The sequence below is a fragment of the Macaca thibetana genome, chromosome 4 (genome assembly GCF_024542745.1).
Source record: "Macaca thibetana thibetana isolate TM-01 chromosome 4, ASM2454274v1, whole genome shotgun sequence".
Lineage (NCBI taxonomy): Eukaryota > Metazoa > Chordata > Mammalia > Primates > Cercopithecidae > Macaca > Macaca thibetana.
In genome coordinates, this window is record NC_065581.1 from 158315479 (window position 1) to 158338324 (window position 22846).

The 22846-nt window shown below is 51.2% G+C and overlaps 1 protein-coding gene across 1 annotated transcript in view; it reads left to right on the forward strand.

The window, feature by feature from the left end:
* Nucleotides 1-22846, forward strand: part of IGF2R (insulin like growth factor 2 receptor) — a 133628-nt gene that overhangs the window by 96120 nt on the left and 14662 nt on the right. The window contains exons 30-44 of the mRNA XM_050789196.1: nt 2019-2155; nt 3945-4135; nt 6644-6770; nt 7494-7613; nt 7943-8199; nt 8484-8702; nt 10578-10727; nt 12795-12956; nt 14168-14375; nt 14726-14872; nt 16149-16383; nt 17181-17317; nt 20229-20343; nt 21299-21445; nt 22088-22275. Of these exons, the coding sequence (XP_050645153.1) occupies nt 2019-2155; nt 3945-4135; nt 6644-6770; nt 7494-7613; nt 7943-8199; nt 8484-8702; nt 10578-10727; nt 12795-12956; nt 14168-14375; nt 14726-14872; nt 16149-16383; nt 17181-17317; nt 20229-20343; nt 21299-21445; nt 22088-22275 (2540 nt within the window). The remainder of the gene's footprint in view (nt 1-2018; nt 2156-3944; nt 4136-6643; nt 6771-7493; nt 7614-7942; nt 8200-8483; nt 8703-10577; nt 10728-12794; nt 12957-14167; nt 14376-14725; nt 14873-16148; nt 16384-17180; nt 17318-20228; nt 20344-21298; nt 21446-22087; nt 22276-22846) is intronic.

Below are 22846 nucleotides of genomic sequence, written 5' to 3' on the forward strand. Positions count from 1 at the left end.
GGTTTCACCATGTTGGCCAGGCTGGTCTTGAACTTCTGACCTCAGGTGATCCTCTGCCTGCCTTGGCCTCCCAAAGTGCTGGGATTATACATGTGAGCCACTGCGCCGGCCTATTTTTTGTATTTTTAGTAGAGACGGGGTTTCACCATGTTGGCCAGGCCGGTCTTGAACTTCTGACCTCAGGTGATCCTCTGCTTGCCTTGGCCTCCCAAAGTGCTGGGATTATAGGTGTGAGCCACTGCGCCCAGACTTCCTAAAGATATTTTTATGCTAAGTTTTTAAAAGTAGAATTAAGTCAGAGGAGAATTTTATAATCTCTTATACTAAGAAATAATACATGTCTATTGTAATTGAGAGTCCAAAAATATTAATAGATGAAATTACTCTCCCCCACCTCTCCCTCCCCTACCCCTAGCTTCACTACACTTTTTACCATTTCCTCTTGTGGTTCTTTTTGAAACCTTCTATAACTCTAAACCTCTGTTTGTCAGCTTCTAATGGTGTCTGTTGACTGTCTTTTAAAAGGTGAAAGCTGTCCTCACCTGTACTGTTCTCCTCTCCTCTTTCCTCTGCCTTGACTTTGTTAGTTCTATTTTTATTTCTTCTACTGACTACTTTTAGAGCATTTGGTGATACTCACTAAGCTCTGTTCTTGCCCCATCACCTTCAGACAGCTTTCCCTTCCTGCCACCTGCCCCTGGTTTGGGCTCTCCTTCTCTTGTGCTTGCAGTACTGCAGCTGCCACTCCGAGGTCTCCCTGCCATGTGCCTTGTCACACGTTTGGTTAGTCCCACACAGTAATCAGAGTGATCCTCTTGAGATAGAAGTCCCACCATGTTGCTCTTGCTGGAACCTTCAACGCAGTGAGCGCCTATCTCACTGGGACCCACAGGCTGAAGTTCTTCCTCTGACGGACATGACCTCCGTGTTACCTCTAACCTCGCTTTCCCTCTGTTCCAGCCACTCGGGGCTTCTGCCTTTCTCAGGTCGCGCCAGGCTTATGTGCCTCGGGCCCTTTGCTCGTGCTGCTGTCTGCCCGGGATGCTCTTTACTGGGTGCCGGGATGGTAGTGATTCCATTTCTCTCGGAGTCTATTCACAGGTCCTCTGCTCGGTCACGCCTTCTCTAAAATTTCAACAGCTGCTTTCCTCTGCCCCACAAACTTCATATCCCCCTCCTCTGCCTTTTCTTCTTCAGGTCCTAATTCCATCAAATACACTATGTATTTTTAAAAGTCTACCTTGTTCACGGTCATTTTCTTCCACAGGTAATTTTTGTAAATTTTGTAAGATTGATGATGTTTATCTGTTTTATTCAACACAGTACCCCCAGTTTAGCGCACAGCTTTTGAATGAATGGCCAGTTTTCATTCCCGTCTGAAGCACTGAGAGCTGCCGCTGAGGTGGCACCTGTAGCTGCTCCCGTCCCTGCTCCGTGTTGGCAGAGTGTGTGTCTCGCTCACTGTCAGTACCGCGCCTGGCATGGGCTTGGTTCCCAGTTAATGTCTGTATTTGGGATTTGTGTAGTTAGTGAACCTTTAGCCTGTGCAGACAGGTCAGCAAGCCCATTTTAATTTTAGGAACTGCCAGCGGCCTTGGTTTTAAACAACAAGTGGCTTGCGGCCGCCCCGGGCATGACCCCCGCTGTGTGTGCTCCGAGCATCTTGGCTGCTCGCCTTTGTCACCAGCGAGTTCCACTTCTCAGTGGCCTGAGCACAGACAACACGCACTTTGCAGACTTGGGTTTTTCTGTTAAAATTAAAATTTTTTTTTTTAGTGAGCCTAATAGTTTCCTGAACTAGTATGTTCAGGAAAGTTATGTTGTTGCTGATTCTGATGGGATGTGTGTGTGTGTGTGTGTGTGAGAGAGAGAGAGAGAGAGAGAGAGAGAGAAGTCGGGTCTAAAGTTCTGTCAGGCTTAGACTATGCCTGAATACTTGAACCTTTCTAGACAGAGTGCCCGGTGTTTAACTAGAATACGACCAAGCCTCACTAAGTGCAGGGTTGTCTTCTTTTCAGAGATGGAACTGGCAACTCCTTCGACCTCTCGTCCCTGTCAAGGTACAGTGAGAACTGGGAAGCCATCACTGCGACGGGAGACCCGGAGCACTACCTCATCAATGTCTGCAAGTCTCTGGCCCCGCATGGCGGCACTGGTGAGAGAGGGCCTCCTCGTGGATGGTGGTTGTAGTGAGTGTATCGAAGGCCGGCACTGGTGAGAGAGGGCCTCCTCGTGGGATGGTGGTTGTAGTGAGTGTATCAAAGGCCGGCACTGGTGAGAGAGGGCCTCCTCGTGGGATGGTGGTTGTAGTGAGTGTATCAAAGGCCGGCACTGGTGAGAGAGGGCCTCCTCGTGGGTGGTGGTTGTAGTGAGTGTATCGAAGGCTGGCACTGGTGAGAGAGGGCCTCCTCGTGGATGGTGGTTGTAGTGAGTATATTGAAGGCTGGCACTGGTGAGAGAGGGCCTCCTCGTGGATGGTGGTTGTAGTGAGTGTATCGAAGGCTGTCACTGGCAAGAGAGGGCCTCTTCATGGGGTGGTGGCTTGTCATGAGTTTATCGGGGAAAATCAAGTAGGATGGGGATTCTTTGGAGGCACTTTACTCTCTGCAGCATGGACGTGGTTTGGCCAAGAAGCAGCAGGACGAAGAATGATTTAAGGGTCTTAACAATTGATCCCTAGTATGGCCCAGCATAAATCAGTGCTGAGGACTGCTGGGAACATGATAGCCCTTTCTGAACATGAGGAGACGGAGGTATAATAGATAGAAGTAATAACCATGGTGAGGAATCCTTCTTAGCAGGTAGGAGATGGGGGGTGTGATGTGGAGGTCCTGGTGTATGCCTGTGTTACGCTGAGAGTTGTATAGTCAGTCCTTTTGTGATGCAGGGACAGCTCACCCAAACCTGCAGTGCTTGGCTGAGACTGATGTCAGCTGTACATGGGAAACCAAGGGCACCTCTAGGGATCTTGGTACCACTCATGGCCCCTTGGAATCCTGAAGATGAAAGTCATCCCATGTTCGTGGCATTTCATATAGCCCTGCCTGCATCTTGGGTGGCTCACCTCAAAGGGGGTGTGGCTATTTTTTTGGTTTTTTTTTTGAGACAGAGTCTCACTCTGTCGCCCAGGCTGGAGTGCAGTGGCGCAATCCCGGCTCACTGAAAGCTCCGCCTCCCAGGTTCACGCCATTCTCCTGCCTCAGCCTCCTGAGTGGCTGGGACTACAGGCGCCCGCCACTGCGCCCGGCTAATTTTTTGTATTTTTAGTAGAGACGGGGTTTCACCGTGGTAGCCAGGATGGTCTCGATCTCCTGACCTCGTGATCCGCCCGCCTCGGCCTCCCAAAGTGCTGGGATTACAGACGTGAGCCACCGCGCCCGGCCGGGTGTGGCTATTTTTAGCTGCAGCAGGTGGTTCCATCCTCTGCGTGGTTTGAGGCTGTGGTTCCGCTTCCCCTTGCTGTGTTGTGCCGTGCAGACTTCGACACAGGGGCTCTACCCCTGTGGCGTGGGACTAGTTCTTCACCCAGGGCACATGGCACAGGCATTTTAGGGACTGGGAAACAGGCAGAATTCTTGGTCTCTTCTTGAATAAAGAAGGTGCGTGGATGTAGGCCATTTAAAATGTTCCTCTGGCTTAATTTGGGAATTTGAGCTTCATCCTGTATGGGGTTCAGAAAGAATTTCGGCTGCTACAGCCTAGCTATCCCTCTACACCTCACGCCCACCTGCCCCAGTCCATCTGTGACAGCACAGCATGTAAGTGAGTGAGAAGTAACGTGATGTCATTGTCATCTGACTTACATGAAAGAAATAGGTATTTTGGAGTGACTCTTAGAAAGTGTATGAAGTTCTGCAGCATGTGTGACATTTCTTGCCTGATGAAGTTCCGTTCTAGCCTGGGGAGCCACGAAAGGCAACCCTTTCTTGTGTGTGGTGTTGCAGAGCCATGCCCTCCAGAAGCAGCCGCGTGCCTGCTGGGTAGCTCCAAGCCCGTGAACCTCGGCAGGGTAAGGGACGGACCTCAGTGGAGAGATGGCGTAATTGTCCTGAAATACGTCGATGGCGACTTATGTCCAGACGGGATTCGGAAAAAGTCAACCACCATCCGATTCACCTGCAACGAGAACCAGGTGGTAAGGGACTGTTCCCGCGCCTTCTGCTGTTGCAGCTTTGGGATTTGGGCCCCTGTGCAGGGCGGTGAGCCCCACGTCCTCATCTGCCTTGGGACGTGAGTTCTAGAGCCTGGGATGATGCCCCCTTACCAGAGGCTGGGGAAACAGCGTGGCTGCGGCCTGCAGTCTGGGGAACCCTCATGCTGTCTGGCTCCTTAGAAGCTTGCCTGGCAGTTCCTGACTCAGAATTGGTTCTCTTCAGAGTTGGACTCAGACCCCGCGAAGGCTGTGGGGGAGACTGTTGTTTGACTACATGCCCTTTGTCTTCACGGCGGCAGGTTGGGAAGCACGAGAAGGTTGGTTGGGCCCAGGTCACAGGTAGCGCTGCCACTTCCCAGCCGCGTAACTTGGTTAATTACTCAGGTAGTGTGCACTGCTCCCTCATTCATAACATGAGGTATACTTGTCTTGCCCGTTGCGGGGTTTCGAGAGAAGAGGTAGGAAGTGCCAGGTGTCATTTCTGACACACGGGAGGTGCACAGTCAGTGAGCATGAGTGCCTGTGATCAGTTCTTCCCTTGTTTGGCATGCACGTCAGCAGGTGTCGACGGCACGCTGGTTTCTCTGTGTGATTGTGGTGAGCCCCAGTGCTAGCGTGCACGACGAGCTTGGTGGCCAAGTTGGGCATTAACTTGGGCAGGACCAGCCCGCTGGGTGTCAGGGTGGCTCGTCCCATGCTCTCCAGGGTGGGCAGCAGTAGTAGAGGAGCTTGGGATGGGAGTGCTCCAGGAGCTTCAGGCCTGCCCTCTTGCCTGGAGCAGCAGGGAAGTTTCCTCCTGGAAAGATTGTGCAGAGGCTTAGCCCAGACTCGAGCTGCTGGGGCCCCTGAGCATTCTCCTCTCTGATCTGAGAGGCTCAAAGCCGAGGACAAAAGGGCTGCCCCACGTGTAGGGGACAAAGGTGAGAGGTTATATGGGGCCCCTGTGCCCAGGGCCCAGAAGGCTGGGAGGGAAGAGTGAGGGTGGTGTGTGAGGTTCCCCATGTCCAGATCCCAGGAGGCTGGGAGGGAAGGATGAGGGTGTTGTGTGGGGGCCCCTGTGCCCAGGACCCAGGAGGCTGGGAGGGAAGGGTGAGGGCTGTGTGGGGGCCCCTGTGCCCAGGACCCAGGAGGCTGGGAGGGAAGGATGAGGGTGGTGTGTCGTGTCCCCTGTGCCTAGGATCCAGGAGGCTGGGAGGGAAGGATGAGGGTGGTGTGTCGTGTCCCCTGTGCCTAGGATCCAGGAGGCTGGGAGGGAAGGATGAGGGTGGTATGTGGGGGCCCTGTGCCCAGGACCCAGGAGGCTGGGAGGGAAGGCTGGGGAGTGTGTGGGGGCCCTGTGCCCAGGACCCAGGAGGCTGGGAGGGAAGGTTGGGGGGGTGTGTGAGGGCCCTGTGCCCAGGACCCAGGAGGCTGGGAGGGAAGGTTGGGGGGTGTGTGGGGGCCCTGTGCCCAGGACCCAGGAGGCTGGGAGGGAAGGTTGGGGGGTGTGTGGGGGCCCTGTGCCCAGGACCCAGGAGGCTGAGAGGGAAGGATGAGGGTGGTATGTGGGGGCCCCTGTGCCCAGAACCCAGGAGGCTGGGAGGGTAGGGTGGGGGGGGTGTGGGGGCCCTGTGCCCAGGACCCAGGAGGCTGGGAGGGTAGGGTAGGGGGGTGGGGGTCCCTGTGTCCAGGATCCAGGAGGCTGGGAGGGAAGGGTTAGGGGTGTGTGGGCCCCCCCGTGCCCAGGATCCAGGAGGCTGGGAGGGAAGGATGAGGGTGGTATGTGGGGGCCCCTGTGCCCAGGATCCAGGAGGCTGGGAGGGAAGGATGAGGGTGGTATGTGGGGGCCCCTGTGCCCAGGATCCAGGTGGCTGGGAGGGAAGGGTGAAGGGTATGTGGAGGCCCCTGTGCCAGGGCCTGGGAGGCTGGACTGCAGTGTGGCTTATCAGGGTGCCCAGCAGGAATCATGGGGTTTACCTGGGAAGGAAGGTGCTGCTGAACTCATCAGGCCAGCTCTGCAGTGGACATGAAGTGTTTTGGGATGAGCAGCGTAAGCCTTGACTGGGGCCAGTGGGAGGATGCGTAGAATCGGCTAGTTCTCTTGGTGGATCTTTTTGTTTTGACTGTGATAATGGATTTTACCTGATTTGGTTTTTAGAATTTTATCAGTGATTGCCACATTTGTGTCTCCCGGTAGCCCTTCCAGCATTCTTTGCACGCCTGTCCCCAACCCCTGTCCTGTTCCTCAGCCTGAGGGACCTTCCTGGTCCCCTAAGTGGGTTGCTGTCTATGGGTGTTTCACTTACCTGCAGGGGAAGCCCATGATGGCAGCTCAGGACACATTCTGACCCTTTGCTTTTCCCAGTCTGCACCTCATCCCACAGGCACATGGAGACAGAAATGTCACATGCTGTGGAGTTTTTCAGAGAAGCTTCCACTTGTAAGTTGAAATCATGATAGACGTGGAATTTTTGCGTGATCCCTTCAGGACCTGTCTGTGCTTTGTTGTAGAACTCCAGGCCCATGTTCATCAGCGCCGTGGAGGACTGTGAGTACACCTTCGCCTGGCCCACGGCCACAGCCTGTCCTGTGCAGAACAACGAGCATGACGACTGCCAGGTCACCAACCCAAGCACAGGTGAGAGGTGCCAGTCGCCAACCCCAGCGCAGGTGAGAGCCGGTGCCTTCACCAAACCCAGCTCATCAGGGGGGAGACCTAAGGAGAAGCTGTGGGCAGCAGGCGCCCTGGGCAGAGGTGTCGTGGTGTGTAGGTGTGTTTGGCCTTTCTCCGGATGGGCCGCTGTGTGTTCTCCTGGCTCTCCTTCAGTGGAGGAGAGAATGTTCCCTCAGAGAATCCATCTCCTCTGTCGCTCTCCTGGTGTGAGAGGTGCTCCTGGCTGGGGTTACTGACTGTGTCAGCCCAGCAGCTCTAGGCTCACCAGGGCAGGCTAGAGCTGGCCCCTGGCTGCCTTTCAGCGTCAGCGTAGTGGATTGCCGGGAGTCTCCCACCTGCCCTTGTGCTGGGCACCCAGAAAGGCACAGGCACAGTCCATTGGCAGCAAGAGGTGCGCTGGCAGCCTCTCCCCATGCCCACGGGAATCTTAGTGGCTGCTGTGGTATGGCCCAGCAGAGGGTGCTGTGAGCCACGATCTTTTCAGCTAAAGATGGGACATCTCATGGATCACAGGACTGACAGTCTCATGATACAGCCTGGCTGTTGGTGGAGGATTTAGACAGGGGTCGTGGTGAGAAGTCAGAAGTCCCAATGCTGGCATAATCTGCACATGAGCTCGCCAGTGATGAGCCTCCCAAATCTAAGCTCCCTGAAGTCACTGTGTCCCCATCTTCTTCCACCCTTCAGGACACCTGTTTGATCTGACCTCCTTAAGTGGAAGGGCGGGATTCACAGCTGCTTACAGCGAGAAGGGGCTGGTCTACATGAGCATCTGTGGGGAGAATGAAAACTGCCCTCCTGGCGTGGGTGAGTGCTGTGTTCTCTCGTGTGCTGTCTGACTCTCCTGTCCTCCAGGGTTGTCCTCGGCCTCTTTGCATGCCGACGGCAAAAAGGATGAGCAGAGCCAGGAAGCTGAGACGCTTCCGTCTCCTGCAGCAGTCAGCCCATGTGGGGGACACATGGCCGTGTGACGGAATGAACATTCAATGTAAAACAATGGTTAAAGCCAGATTGGACACTTGAAGTTACAAGTGCTGGCTATGAAATTGATGGTCCTGATTTGCAGAAAGTTCTCATCAGAAAATTGGCCATTGAGTCTGTGATTGTATTTTCTCCACCTTTCCCTCGTGGTGCAGGGGCCTGCTTTGGACAGACCAGGATCAGCGTGGGCAAGGCCAGCAAGAGGCTGAGATATGTGGACCAGGTCCTGCAGCTGGTGTACAAGGACGGGTCCCCTTGTCCCTCCAAATCCGGCCTGAGCTATAAGAGCGTGATCAGTTTCGTGTGCAGGCCTGAGGCCGGGCCAACCAATAGGCCCATGCTTATCTCCCTGGACAAGCAGACGTGCACTCTCTTCTTCTCCTGGCACACGCCACTGGCCTGCGAGCAAGCGGTGAGTTTTCAAATGGGCACGGGAGAAGTGCATGTCCAGTGCCCAGCTGCACCCGGGCCCTTTCATGAGCTTCATTTGCCCACTAATAGATGCCCAGCTGACCTGTGCACTCCTGATCGCCCCAGTAATAAAGTTGACTGGAAGTGCCCAGTGCTATGTAATGAAGCATTTTGACACCTTTCTTTTTTTGTCGTTGTTATTCAGCTTTTAAATTCGTATGGGTGACCTAGTGGTGATTAGGAAAATTTTTTTGTAGACTCAAAGCAGTCTTTCCTACTTAACAGACGGAATGTTCCGTGAGGAATGGAAGCTCTATTGTTGACTTGTCTCCTCTCATTCATCGCACGGGAGGTTATGAGGCTTATGATGAGAGTGAGGATGACGCCTCCGATACCAACCCGGATTTCTACATCAATATCTGTCAGCCACTAAATCCCATGCACGGAGTGCCTTGCCCTGCTGGAGCCGCTGTGTGCAAAGTTCCTATTGATGGTCCCCCCATAGTAAGTACGACAAATCCAAGGGTGGAGATAATTTTTGCAAGAGTTTTAGTGATAACCTTTGCATTGTTTCTTGCCTTAAGTGGAGAGTTGCTCAAGCATAAAAAAATGGAGAAAGTAAGTGGAACTATGTGTGTTCTGGGTCCACTACAGGAAGATTAAAGGTTTGCACGTTGAACTATCAGCTGATGATGGTAGCCAGTCGTTGAGCATGGGAGATAACATGAATATGTGTATAGGGACTCTACCTGTCATGAGCCTCAGGGTTGACCCAAATCAAGAAGTTTTTAGGTAAAGTGACAGGAAAGCACATTGGCCTAGCCTGGTTTCTTTGTATGAAATGCCTTGTTTTCTGCAGTTAAAACGCGTGTGAAATGCAAACAGTTTCTTTGGCGAGGAGTTAATAATTAAGGGCAAGAGTACGTTTGCTAATAGCTAAATATTTTGCCTTGAAAGCTTTGGTTTTATGCATTAAAAAATTATTTTGTAGAGATGGGAGTATTGCTATGTCGCCCAGCGAGGCTGGCCTCAGGCTCCTGGCCTTAAGTGATCCTCCTAAAGTGCTGGGATTACAGGCATGAGCCATAGTGCCCGGCTTGCTAGCATGTTTTAATGGAAATTTGGGTCTTTAAAAATTGTCTCCGTGAGTTACATTCATATTTTGTCAAATCCTTGGTATGTTTTCATACGTGAATGTGTCTCACAAGTCATCTGTATTTCTATTTGTATCATCTATTATGCTTTAAGGATGTAAAATATATTGTAAAATACCTGGATGCCCTTTAAAAGATGGACATTGTATGTGGCAGTGATACGGGGAGATGTCAGGAGTGTGTAAGGAGATCGGCCACAGTGTGAATTAGCACAGCTCCAGCTCTGTGTGAGACAGAGGCCTGGACAAGCTGAGTCTCCCCAGGAAGCTCTTTGGTAGTGTCCTTTCTGACAGCGCAGACCGGGGATCCTCGATCGGGAATCATTTCCTCAGGGGTCCGATCTGCCTGGCCACCGGCTGTCAAATGTTAAAAGGTGTAGAAAGTTCTTTGACTGGAGAAGGTGTGGTGCCACGTGGTCTGAACATGCCCCACAGTGGTGAATGAAGAGCATTGTAGCTGAGAACAAAATCATGGGGAGGCTGCTTACACACACACCCACGTGCGCACACGCGCACGGATACACACGTTCATCACATCCACCATTCCTGGCCATTCGCCTTTATTTACTTTTTAAAAATAAAAAAAGGCTTTTTTTCTCATAATACTCAGACTGGTCTTTCGTTTATTTGCTTATTCACTCGAAAATATCTGTTGGGCAGCCACTGTGTTGCCAGGTGCTGTGCTAAGCAATGAAAATGAACAGTGAACACCACCTGTCCTCTCTCCCAAGGGCATAGCCAATGGGTACTGCTGGGCCACGTCAGTGGGCAGTCCCAGAGCAGCACTGGGCAGTGAGGGTGGCAGCTCAGCATGGAGGTTCTGGCCTTCCCCTGCCAGGCGGTGGGAGGACTGTGTAGCATCCTTGGAGGTTTTTCAGGTTCCGACCTTCCCTCAGCAGGTGATGGGAGGACTCTGTAGTATCCTTGATGTGACTGGAGAGAGAGATTCCTATTGCTTAGGATCTCTGAAAATTGAAGATACCTATCAATAGAACCAACCTTAGAACTAACCTTAGAATCAAAACGATAACCACTGACATAAGGAGGTTACATAGCATCTGTCAAGCCTTCTAACTGGAGTTGGTATAAACCCAGTTTCTTTAGATGCTGCTCATTCTCAGAACCTGTGAGGCCTGGTTTTTGCAATTCTGTATCAGTTCTTAATTCCACTCTCCTAGGGAACGGCTAATTTCCTAAAATACTCTTTGCCCTTGCTCTTTGTTTAGGATATCGGCCGGGTCGCAGGACCACCAATACTCAATCCGGTAGCGAATGAGATTTACTTGAATTTTGAAAGCAGTACTCCTTGCTTAGCGGACAAGCATTTCAACTACACCTCGCTCATCGCGTTTCACTGTAAGAGAGGCGTGAGCATGGTAAGTGTGGGCCTGTGATGATCTAGATGCTTAACTGGATTAGTGAGCCAAGGCTAGACAACCAGAAAGTGCATATCAGGTCCAAGGATACTCTTATTCAAAATGACTGCCTTGGATAAGAAGGTACACTAGTAGTGTGTCTGAATAATTTAAACCACTAATTGAAGGCTGAGTGAGCTCCCCGCAGTTAATAGCATATGGAAGCTTGCTGTAATTTAAAAACATAGAACACAAGTATAGAAATGACATTCAGCTTTGACTGCTGATGCATAAAAGTGTCGTAACTTTTGTTTTTATTTTAACAATTACTGATTTTATTCTAACTGGGAAGTCAGAAAGACATTTGGGCAGCTGTAGTCTTTCAGGACATAGCCCAGAAGTTCACAAGTAACAAAAGACCCCTGGAATTAGAATAACTACAACAAAGTGGCATCTTTTACTTATAAGGAGGTATTGACTTCCATTTTATGTGCATTAAAAAAAGAATACCAGCTTCCATTATAATGAGTTGCACAGGGGAACAGCTCTTTGCCCCAGGAACAGAGCGCCGCAGCCTCTCATCTGCGCTTCTGAAATCTGTGAAGCTCTGAAAACTTGGGGCTCCTTTGACATGAATGGACTGAGGCTATTTATGGTGTGGGTTTGTCCCACCTAATGTGGATATTGATACGTCTAGCTACAGAAGTATTAATATGCTTGATCACAGGCTCTGGGGGTGTGAGAATTGCCTCTTAATATCCTAATAAAGATGATGGATTCCAAGGCTCATATGACCCCTAGGAGTTCAGTTGATGGATTAGGATCTGTTGGGTGTCTTGTAATTCTGATAAAGATATCCTAATGATGTTTGGGCCTGGAGCAGGTTTGTAAAGGGACTGTTAGACATGGGTGTGCTGACAGTGACAGAAAGTGACCTGGCAGCCGTCTGGCCAGTAGGAGAGACAGTATTTGAGAAGGAGAAGAAAACAGTCCTGCTGTTTGGGTCTACTCCATAGGGGCTCAGAACACCTCAGAGCCCTTGGATGTGTCCCTGTTCATGAATCTTAGAGTGTAATGACGGTCCTAGTTAGTAAGGAAAGGCAGAGCTGTATTCAGTCCACTCATTTCATCTGTTTATAAGCGTATCTGCATATTTATATAGGGGTGTCTGTATACCTCTGCAGATGCACACAGCATGGGGCAACGTGGACTTTGCCTTGAGGGGGGCTTTAAGTTCTTCATTCTTTAAAGGACAGTCTTCACTTCTAAGACCCACCTCATCATGAGTGATGCTCTGTTATCTCACACCACCAGCTAAAGAGTGTGGAACTATGCCTTGCTTTGACACTGCTGCCAACTTGACAAATCAAATTAGCTAATGTGATTTTAGTTAATTCTCAGCAGCCGCACATTGAGAGTGATTAGTGTTTACTTGATTTTAGAAATGAGGCATCTTATGCTGAATGTGTCTTCTGGTGTCCCAGAAAGATTTTTAGAAGATTTTTCCTCCCCAGCAGTTTTCATTTTCAATGGAAGTACTTTTACCACTGAATCATAGGGAAAAAGATGCTTAACATTAATTACAAACGGAATTCCTGAGAGCTGCCTCATCTTTTTTTTGTTGCTGTTGAATGAGGGAGGGAATAAAGTGATTCAAGAATACTTGGCCTATGGAATATCTGGCCACGTGGCATCTTGCCCCTTGAATAAATGTCTCCCGTGTGTAGAGACAGTGGATTGGAGCACTTGCGAGGCAGAGTGTCAGTTTCACAGACCTCTCTCGTGACATTTAAGTCCTCCCCCTTTCTTCCTTTGAACCTGTAGCAGAGAACGTTGAGGCTTTCTCTCTTAAGTAGGAGATGAGACCTGGATTCAGCCAGGGAGCTCCCGGGATATGTGGGGGGCAGGGGCAAGGTGATGTCTGTGCCTTGAAGATGGCATTGGATCTTTCAGCTGCTGTTGTCCAGCGTCCCTTCTCTCTGAGAGGCCGCTATGGGTTACGCGCAGCCCCTGTAGGGGCGTGGTGTGTCACTGCTATCTATCCCTGTGCCATGGGGTTTTTAAGACCCATGCTCTTCCTGGCGATAGGGAACGCCTAAGCTGTTAAGGACCAGCGAGTGTGACTTTGTGTTCGAATGGGAGACTCCGGTCGTCTGTCCTGATGAAGTGAGGACGGAAGGCTGTGCCCTGACGGATGAGCAGCTCCTCTACAGCTTCAACTTGTCCAGCCTCTCCACGAGCACCTTTAAGGTAATGTGTTCACCCTGGGCGTGCTGGCGCAGGTATACCAGCTGCTGTGAGGCTGCCCGGAGTGTTTTGGATAATGTGGTAGCTGTGAGCTGAGAGGGTGTGTGTGGCCACTGGGCAGCATCTGGGGGCTCTCGTAGGGCATGCCAAGTCTCAGGAAGGTTCCTGGATTGTGTGGCCAACTCAGCACAGCTGACACTTGCGTTGTACCTCATGACTCTGCACTTAAGGCTTTTTGAAGATCAGGTAACCTCATGAGGTGGGTAGTGAGACCCTTTGTATCAGACAGAGAGCAGGTGGGGCAGCCTGGAGACATGAATGTAAGGTATCCACGGGGGCAGGGCCAGCTCTCGGGTGGCTGAAATCTACGGGGATTTAATTCTTCCAACCTGGCTAAAGATGATCAAGGCAGTTGTTTGCTGATTGTGGCAGCTGTGGGTGAAGGGAGGTAGGAGGTGCCTTGGAATTGAGAGGCACTTGGGCATGTGCCTCCATGCCATCCCAGAGCGGCCTATGCTAGGTCTGTGGGCTGTTGGTCTTACTGATGTGGTGTCGTAGTCGCTGGTGCCTGGGGGCCCCTAGCTCCCTAACCCTCGATATCTAGGCGTTACCATGCCAGTGCCTGGACTGGGGTATGGAACCCCAGCACCTGCTGTGGCATAGCAGCTGGTGAGTGATGAGCTTGGAGTTTTGGGCCCAGGTGCCAACACCCTGGCTCCTGTGATGGAGCCCTCTGCCTAGGTACAGGTCCTCCCGACAGGTTTGCAGCAGGTGTGAGCCTTCTGGGTGCTGGGTGGGCCAGGAGAGTCAGGTCCACGCTTCAGCGTGCAGCGTCGGCTCTGCTCATTCACTCACTTGGCCTGCACAACGCCTTATTACACAGGTGAGGGAGGTGGGGTGAGCCTGAGGCTCCCCGCTGGGTCCCTTCCCACTGGGCTGTGACGAGACGACAGCCAGAGCAGTGGCTGGCTGAGGGGGTGGCCGAGGTCCCCGGCAGGAAGCAGGAGGAGCAAGCAAGCTGGGCCTACGGGTTGGGGGAGGCCTCCCAGGGAAAACCGAGGGCCAAGGCGATTGCGTGGCTCTGATGCACACAGAGGAGTCTCTGCTCTTCTGCATGAACCTGCCTCTGGCACCAGCTGCAGTAATGGTTCTCTCTTCACCTTGAGACCTGGGTGCTGCCACCCTGCTGACGGCCACGTGTGGTGTTTGTCCAGGTGACTCGAGACTCACGCACCTACAGCGTTGGGGTGTGCACCGCTGCGGCCGGGCCAGAACAAGGAGGCTGTAAGGATGGAGGAGTCTGTCTGCTCTCGGGCACCAAGGGGGCATCCTTTGGACGGCTGCAGTCAATGAAACTGGATTACCGGCACCAGGATGAAGCTGTCGTGTTAAGTTATGTGAATGGTGATCGTTGCCCTCCAGGTAAATATTTGCAATGAGGTAAACTTCAAGCTCACAGTAAACTAGAAATTAGACATAGCAGCAGAAAGAAGCTGAGGAGTGGAGCTCCAGGGTCCTGTGAGTGCTGTAACCTTGGGCGTGAATGTGAGCTGTTCCTCTACACCCCCGGTGTGAACCCTGGTGCGTGAATCACACTGTGTTCTCTCAGTTGCCTGGTGAGCTTTGGTGGGTGAATGCCAGTTGTCACATAGGTGCTTTACGATGGGCAGCTTCCTTAGGGACTCCTGCTGCATTCTTAGGTGACGGTGCCTGGTGAGGCACAGCCGCCACACTGGTAATGTGGATTATTCAGATGTTCCTCTTCTTTCTAGAAACTGATGAAGGCATCCCCTGCGTCTTCCCCTTCACATTCAACGGGAAGAGCTACGAGGAGTGTGTCATAGAGAGCAGGGCAAAGCTGTGGTGCAGCACAACGGCGGACTACGACAGAGACCACGAGTGGGGCTTCTGCAGACACTGTGAGTAGGAAGGCTCTGCGTCCCCGCATGGCCTGGGGCCTTGATACTCTCAAGGCTCGATTCACACTGAGACCTTTGTGGATGCGCCAGTCAGTGGCAGGAATTCTCTTGCATAAAATATTTTCTTACTCGGGCCGTTTCCCACAGAGAAACATTTGAATCGCTCCGTGAGATTGCTGGGTAACCGTATCTACAGACCGCGGTAGAGCTGCCCTGAAATGCTGTGCTGGGTGGCTGGCTAGGCCCACGCACTAGCCAGAGGGCCTTGTGTCCGCATACCAGGTTTTAGCCCTGGTGGTTCAAATTATGCCTCAGCAAAATAAATGTCTGCCGTGGGTCTTCAGGATTCTGAAGCTAGTGAGAATTCCAGTAAACCAGGCGACTCATTGATTGACTTTCTGCCATGTGGCAGCCCACGTGTGGAGTGGGGTTTCTTGGTGAGCCACACTCAGCACCTTGCCCCTGTGGTGCTCAGGAAGTTTCATGAGAGGAGCCAACTGCTGTGACTTGTGTCTACGGACCGTGAGATGGAAGAAATGCATGAAAAATTACTAATTTTCATACATGTCCAGGGACCATAATGGGATGTATTAAGGAACCAAATGTGTTAAATTTACAAAGGATTACTATAGCTTTGTTTTGAGGCTTATTTTGACAAAGCATTATTCCCTATTTTCTGAATCACACTTGTGTTTTCAAGTACTTGTAGGTATTGTATTATTATCTTAATTTTTTTTTTTTTTTTTGAGATGGAGTTTTGCTTTTGTTGCCCAGGTCAAGTGATTCTCCTGCCTCAGCCTCCCAAGTAGCTGGGATTACAGGCGCCTGCCACCTTGCCCAGCTAATTTTTTTGTATTTTTGGTAGAGATGGGATTTCACCATGTTGGTCAGGCTGGTCTCGAACTGCTGACCTCGTGATCCACCCACCTCGGCCTCCCAGAGTGCTGGGATTACAGGCATGAGCCATTGTGCCCAGCTGTCTTAATTTTTTTGGTGATTAGTAGACTAGTCAAATATTGAACACCCATCTGAGGAATTACCTAGGGCTGTGGGGTTATTAAGAAGTATGATGAAAGGCTGTGCCAAGGAGCTGGATCTGTTTGGAGTCAGGATACCCATGAGTGAATCAACATGAGATGTGGCCAGGGCAGCACATGGGGCATTGCCAGATGGCGGATGGAGTCTGCAGGTGCTCCTGAGGCAGCTTGGGGAAGAGGTGCGGGAACGTGCCCTGGTGCAGGCCTTGGTCTGACGTTCTCCCGCCTCTGTTCCCCAGCAAACAGCCACCGGACATCCAGCATCATATTTAAGTGTGATGAAGACGAGGACATTGGGAGGCCACAAGTCTTCAGTGAAGTGCGTGGGTGTGATGTGACATTTGAATGGAAAACGAAAGTTGTTTGCCCTCCAAAGAAGATGGAGTGCAAATTCATCCAGAAACACAAAACCTACGACCTGCGGCTGCTCTCCTCTCTCACCGGGTCCTGGTCCCTGGTCCACGACGGAGTCTCGTGAGTGCCTTCCCATCCGCCCGCAGCACCACACCCTCAGCCGATGAATGTCAGACTGCTTGATGATGGTTGGCTCTTGGGGTTCTAAGGATGGGAATACCACGCCCATGTGAGGCTGATGGCGGTTGAGCTGTGGCTGCTCCTGGAAGCAGCCCGCAGTGTCAGACCTGGCACAGAGGGTGATTCTGAGGTCAGAGTGGGAGCGGGAGCTTTGGTGACCGGAAACGGAGCCTCCGGAACTGGAAGAACCTGGACTCACTGAGTTAGGCCGGGCTCAATTTGCATTTGTGTGTAGCTCAGGTTGTGGGAGGTGTGTCGGCTTTCTTGGGTCTTTGGCAGGAGCTCCTTAGGCTTTGCTGGCTGGGGTCAGCCCATGGTCCTGACCACTCTGTGTGGGGAGCGCCCTCTTGCCAGGTGCTCCTGGCAAGGCATCACCGAGGAGCAAGGGCATGGACTCAGAGGGTTTAAGTGGCTCTAAGTAAGGTGGGAAACTTGCCAGGATCCCAGCCCCTGCCTCTCCCAGCCCCAGAGCCCTTCTTTCTGCCACGCCACGCTGTGTTCAGCGTGACCGCAGGTGTGGATATTCCACTCCGGGTGTGCCTGGTTGGGAAGCTCCCTTCTTCAGTGATGACTTCCTTTTGTCCTATTTTTTTAATTGGAAAAGCTACATTCAGTGATGGAATGGAGCCCTTAGTTACAGAACCTTTCTCTGAAAGTAAAGCGAAGAGCCCTCCTGTGTCAAGGGCAGAGACGTCACTTGCTTGCCTGTTTCTTGCCCCTTTGTGTCGTTTTTCTAGGTACTATATAAATCTGTGCCAGAGAATATATAAAGGACCCCTGGGCTGCTCTGAAAGGGCCAGCATTTGCAGAAGGAGCACAACTGGTGACGTCCAGGTCCTGGGACTCGTTCACACGCAGAAGCTGGATGTCATAGGTAAGGCCTGTGGGTCCTGGTCCTTGGTTCAAGGAGCCGCATCTGAACCGGGAAGGTGAGGGTGTTCTCAGGATAGCAAGGAGAGTGAGCATATGCTTTGGTGGAAACCTCCAGATGTGATTGCCTGTCACTGTCTCACAGGCATTTTGGCTCTCCTGGAACATTAAAATGAGTGCCGTTTTGTATTATGTGAGATTGCAGGTCCCAGTCTGTGTGTTTAGAGGGGTTTGGCTATCTCGGGAAAGTGCGTCTATCCAGGGGGAGGTCTCAGAATGTTCAGCGTTCCTCTGAAGTTTATGTTCTAGCTGTAGATCAAGTGCCTAAACTGACATAGACACACGTGTTTGTTGAGGCAAGCCAGACGATTGCATGAGGACTTGGTGCAGGTAGTTCAGGGCTACATCTTGGTAAACTGTCTTAACAATTTTGAAGATAATAACGATGCTTTTTAATGGGGAATTGATCTTGTAGTTGGTTGGTGAGTGAAAGATGTTTTCTTTCATTATTTAAAGGCGGAAAATAGAGGTTTCTTAGCTTAAGAGCAATTAGGATTTGTTGGAGGGACCAGTAAAGGAAAATATTCACCGTTGCCTCTTAACACTGGAGTGGGGTTTCCTGAGTTGTCCTGATTCAACTATAGGACTACTTCAGATTAGCTTGAGATGTTGAGATGGAGAAAGAGAATTCCGAGAAAACTACTGTCACCCTTGATAAAAGTCATACGCAGACTCTGCAGGTTGGTAGTGGAGGGAGAGCTGCCGTATATACAGGAAGTGGCGCCCAGATCGCCAGCCTGAGACCCGCCTCCCCGGGAGGTTCCTAACCGCTTTGGAGGTCAGTGGTTGCTGTCACTCCCACACTGCCCCAGAGGGGGAAGGAGGGAAGGTAGTGGAGGGCGGCTCTCTCCCCTGTCATGTCGCAGTACATACGGGTATTCGACTAGTCTTTCCCCAATGTCAGCCAACTGCAATCACTAAAACACTTAAGGCTTCACTAAAAGCTTGAGGCAGAAGGAGCAAAAGAGAGTAGTGAGTGACATGGAACTAGATCGTCTGACTTCTCAGCGGTGACCTGCAGGCCACCTCCATTTGGGGAGCACCATTTTGCAAGTCAGGCCTCGCCAGGCGGGAAGAGCTCTTGCTTTCTCCTGGGGCTGGCATTTGGTATCCTGAGCACCTGCTGACTGGAACGAGAAGTAATCTGGTGTCTGACGCACCCAGTGAGCTCTTAGTCTTTGGCGCCAACAAGACAGCATCTGCGGACAGCCACGGTGCGTCCATTGTCCACTTAGGGAACGGACCCCACCCTGTGGGGGTGGGAGGTAGACTTTTTGTTTCCGGAACCAGCATGTCTCAAGCAGCTGCGCTTAATATATGTTTAATCCCCATGCGCTCCATGGGGCAGTGTCGTCATCCGTTCCACACACTGGGCCCCTGAGGCGGGGAGGTTGAGCCTCCTGCCCAATCGGTATGGGCTGTTTACACTCCTGAAGTCGTTGCTTGTTTGATCCCATATGCCGGAAGTTTTAAACATTTTCTGCAAAATAGTGGAATTCTTTTTTCCAAAATTTTACACAGAAGCCCAATATTTAAAACAAATTCAGCTGGATTAGCTTTGAATTTGGGGCAGGGCTGAGAGCCTAGAGTCCCACCTCCTACCTCACCATCCGGCAGCCCCCAGCACCTCAGCCTGTGTCCTGTGGAAAACACTCGGGAAGTGGGCACTGTGCCCGTGTTACCTCCACCGCGTGCCCCTGCCTGGAAGAATCTGTGTGTGTGTGATCGGGGTGGAAGGCACATGCTTGCCCTGCACACCCCGTGCCATGCCCTGGAGACTTTGTCTGTCCATGCAGCCAGGCTGGGCCTGGACCATTTCCAGAACAGCCCCCTGGGCAGCCACGAGCAGCCTCTTGGCGGTGGCTTGAGAGTTGGAACCTGGCGGCCACGCTGCCGCAGTGATACTTGCAGCTTAAAGCATATACTCGCTTTTCTCTCAGACCCTGCAGGTTCAAGGGTTCAGGTTTTTCTTTTAAAGGGTCACTTTTAAAAGACAGTGCTTGACTTAAAGCTAGAAGACCCTAGAAAACCACAGTTGGTCTCTGTTTCTGGCTTTTCACTTTTTCTGTTCCCTGCTGTGTTGTTATTGGGAGGCTCACATGAGGGTACCTGTCAGGAAAGCACCTAATAGGATACAGAAATTTTACACAGAGCAATAATGAAGGCTGCCATTACCCGGGGTCCCACTGTTCACATGAGTTTGTCGGGCGCTTTCTATACATGCCTGAGACTTGCCTGCTTTGGACAGTGTCCTGTTCTGCAGGGAAGGCCCTTGAGGCTCAGAAGCTTAGCAACCCAGGGCCACAAAGTGCGGGAGTGGGAGGGTTTGGGTTTGACCCCAGGACTTGGGCTGTGGCAATTGTGCAATGGGCCAGGTGGCCACCCCTGAGCATGAGAATGCAAGAACTGGTCGATAAACCTTTAGGGAGCCAAAACTTGATTTTTTCCTGGCCTTTAAACCAGATTTTTACTCCCAACTTTGAAGCTTCATTTGTTTGTTTTTTTGGTTTTTGCTTTTGAGATGGAGTTTTGCTCTTGTTGCCCGGGCTGGAGTGCAATGGCACTATCTCGATCTTGGCTCACTGTAACCTCTGCCTCCTGAGTTCAAGCGATTCTCCTACCTCAGCCTGCCGAGTAACTGGGATTACAGGCACCTGCCATCGTGCTCGAATAATTTTTGTATTTATGGGGTTTCACCATGTTGGTCAGGCTGGTCTCGAACTCCTGACCTCAAGTGATCTGCCCGCCTTGGCCTCCCAAAGTATTGGAATTGACAGGCGTAAGCCACCGCGCCTGCCTGAGGCTTTTTATAATGTGCTAGAAATAATGTCAGTTCAATCGTTTGTGTGTTTCAGGTGACAAGGTGGTTGTCACGTACTCCAGAGGTTATCCATGTGGTGGAAATAAGACCGCATCCTCCGTGATAGAATTGACCTGTACAAAGACGGTGGGCAGACCTGCATTCAAGAGGTCAGGAGACTGGGGGCTCAGCGCGGGACTGTGCAGTGAGCACACTGGAGGAATTCCTCCTTGGGGTTTTCACGGGCGGGTTTTGACTGAGTGTGAGGAGGTCAGGGCCAGAGCCATTGATTGTGCTGTATTGGGCAGGGCTGCTCCAGGCGGGGAAGACCCCCGGATACAGTGCTGAGACACTGTTGCAAGACCAGTGCAACTTCTCTGGGCTAGCTTGTCTCTTGAACTATGTTTAGCACTGGCTGAGCAGTATTTGACTGGCCTCCACCTTTGAATGTCATAGTAGGAACAAAGGGGCGTTGATTTGTCCCACCCAACGTGTTCAAGCAGCCTGGCTGGTACCCTCAAGCAGCTGGGACCTGCATCTGGACCTGGGATGTGCTTGGATTATGTTCAAGTTTTCCAGGCCACATTGCATCTGGTGCGAGGGAGAGCTTGGCCAACAGAGGGTGCATGTGAGCTGCTGTTTGTGAACAGAACTGATTCCTTCCAGACGTTCAGTTTGGAAAAGGGGAGACTCAGAAATTGCCAAAGGATTTAGGAATGTATAAGTCCGAGGAGCCTAAAAATCTAAAAATCTAGGAGCAAATTTTTCCGGGTTTTCAATGTTGCGTGGTTTACAAATTTTAAAGAGTTTATATTGAATGCTCGCATGCTTTGTCACATTACTGATGTGTGCACCACAGTCATCTTCCCTATCCATTGTGGTGATGAAAAGAAGTGAGTGAAATAACCGTCCTTGCTCCGAGCTGCTGTCAGTGTTGAGTCAGGAAGTTCTGCGTAGACCTGCGCAGCCTGGGGGGTGGGGGCCTCGGGACGCAGCCCACGTCTTGCAGCACCTTGACTGAAAGCCAGTGAGCTGCTTCAGGGGCTGCGCGGTGTTCACTGTTTTGTAGTCTTCCCTCGTGTCTGGCTGGGGAGGTGACCGTAGTCTGTGCTTCCCTCCTCCTAGGTTTGATATCGACAGCTGCACTTACTACTTCAGCTGGGACTCCCGGGCTGCCTGCGCTGTGAAGCCTCAGGAGGTGCAGATGGTGAATGGGACCATCACCAACCCTATAAATGGCAAGAGCTTCAGCCTCGGAGATATTTATTTTAAGTAAGTAAAACGTTTTCCTTTTGAGCTGTGAAATGTGTTCAAAATTACACCAGCAATGCAGCTCTTTCCCTATCGGGGAGCGCTGCAGGATAAATAGGTCTGTGTTTTAGTTACTGTTGCTGGAGTCGTCGTCATCTTTTGCTTAAACTGAGGAAAAGCATTACTCAACCATTAAGTTTTAACACCAAAGATGGTGAATTCTCGTGAGTGTAAAAATAAATCCCCCCTCCTCCTCCCTCACTTCATGATAAGCTCAGGGGTTGAGGCTGAAGCCTTCTGACATGTTTAAGCAGGAATCTTCTGGGCTTACCAGTGTTTGGAAAATAAGTTTCTCAGCGGTGGTACTGGGGCTGCTCTGGGGGGCCGGTGGCCGAGGTGCACAGACAGGGCGAGGGCCATGTGGTGCTGGACACAGCACCTGAGGAAGGTGGATTAGCACTCAGAGGGCAGAACTGGCTGGGGAGAGCCTCTTGAGATGGAAACTGGCATCCTCAGAATCTCTGTGGGGTCACAGACTTGCTGCCCTAGCGCAGGAAAGGAAGCATCGTGGGGTCCTGCAGCGATTCTGAGGACTGAGGGTTTATGCCGTGAATGCCTTCTTGAAGGACTTCCATGTCACTCTGGTCTTTTCTGTCTCTTCAGGCTGTTCAGAGCCTCTGGGGACATGAGGACCAATGGGGACAACTACCTGTATGAGATCCAGCTTTCCTCCATCACGAGCTCCAGAAACCCGGCGTGCTCTGGAGCCAACATCTGCCAGGTGAAGCCCGACGATCAGCACTTCAGCCGGAAAGTCGGCACCTCTGACAAGACCAAGTACTACCTGCAAGGTAATCCGCGGCTTCCCACACAGGGTCCCCGTTAACTTCCTCCGAGGAAGGGAATTAACGTTTTCAACTAACCCCCTTCGGTTGAAATCGCGGACCATTTTTAAAACAAAAACCATAGTCTAATTCTTTGCTTTGTTACGAATTTTGTCAAAATGGATCGAACGACACGTGTCAGACCTGAGCATTTCACTGTAGGTAAATTGTGTCTTAGTTAACAAATTAATGTACAAAAAAACGAAAACCTGGTCTGATCCAGTGGTTCTGAGGTCAGGTGGAGGCTGAGCTGGGCACAGTCAGAATTACCTTTGATTTGGTTTTAGCCATGACACTTCCTTATTTTGGAATGCCAAATAATATTTGAGAAGGTAAGAGATTTTATATTTGTAAGAAGGATGAAAGGAAGCTGCCCTAAGTGTTAGGATGTAGGTTAAAATCAACCAGGACGCACGGAGGGCAGAATCCAGGGTATGAAGGAAGGTTTTATACTGGCACTAATAAGGATGTTGCCCTTCGTTCCCTCAAATAATCCTGAAAGGCTGCTTTTGTTTTGAACAGATAGTCTTAACTATAT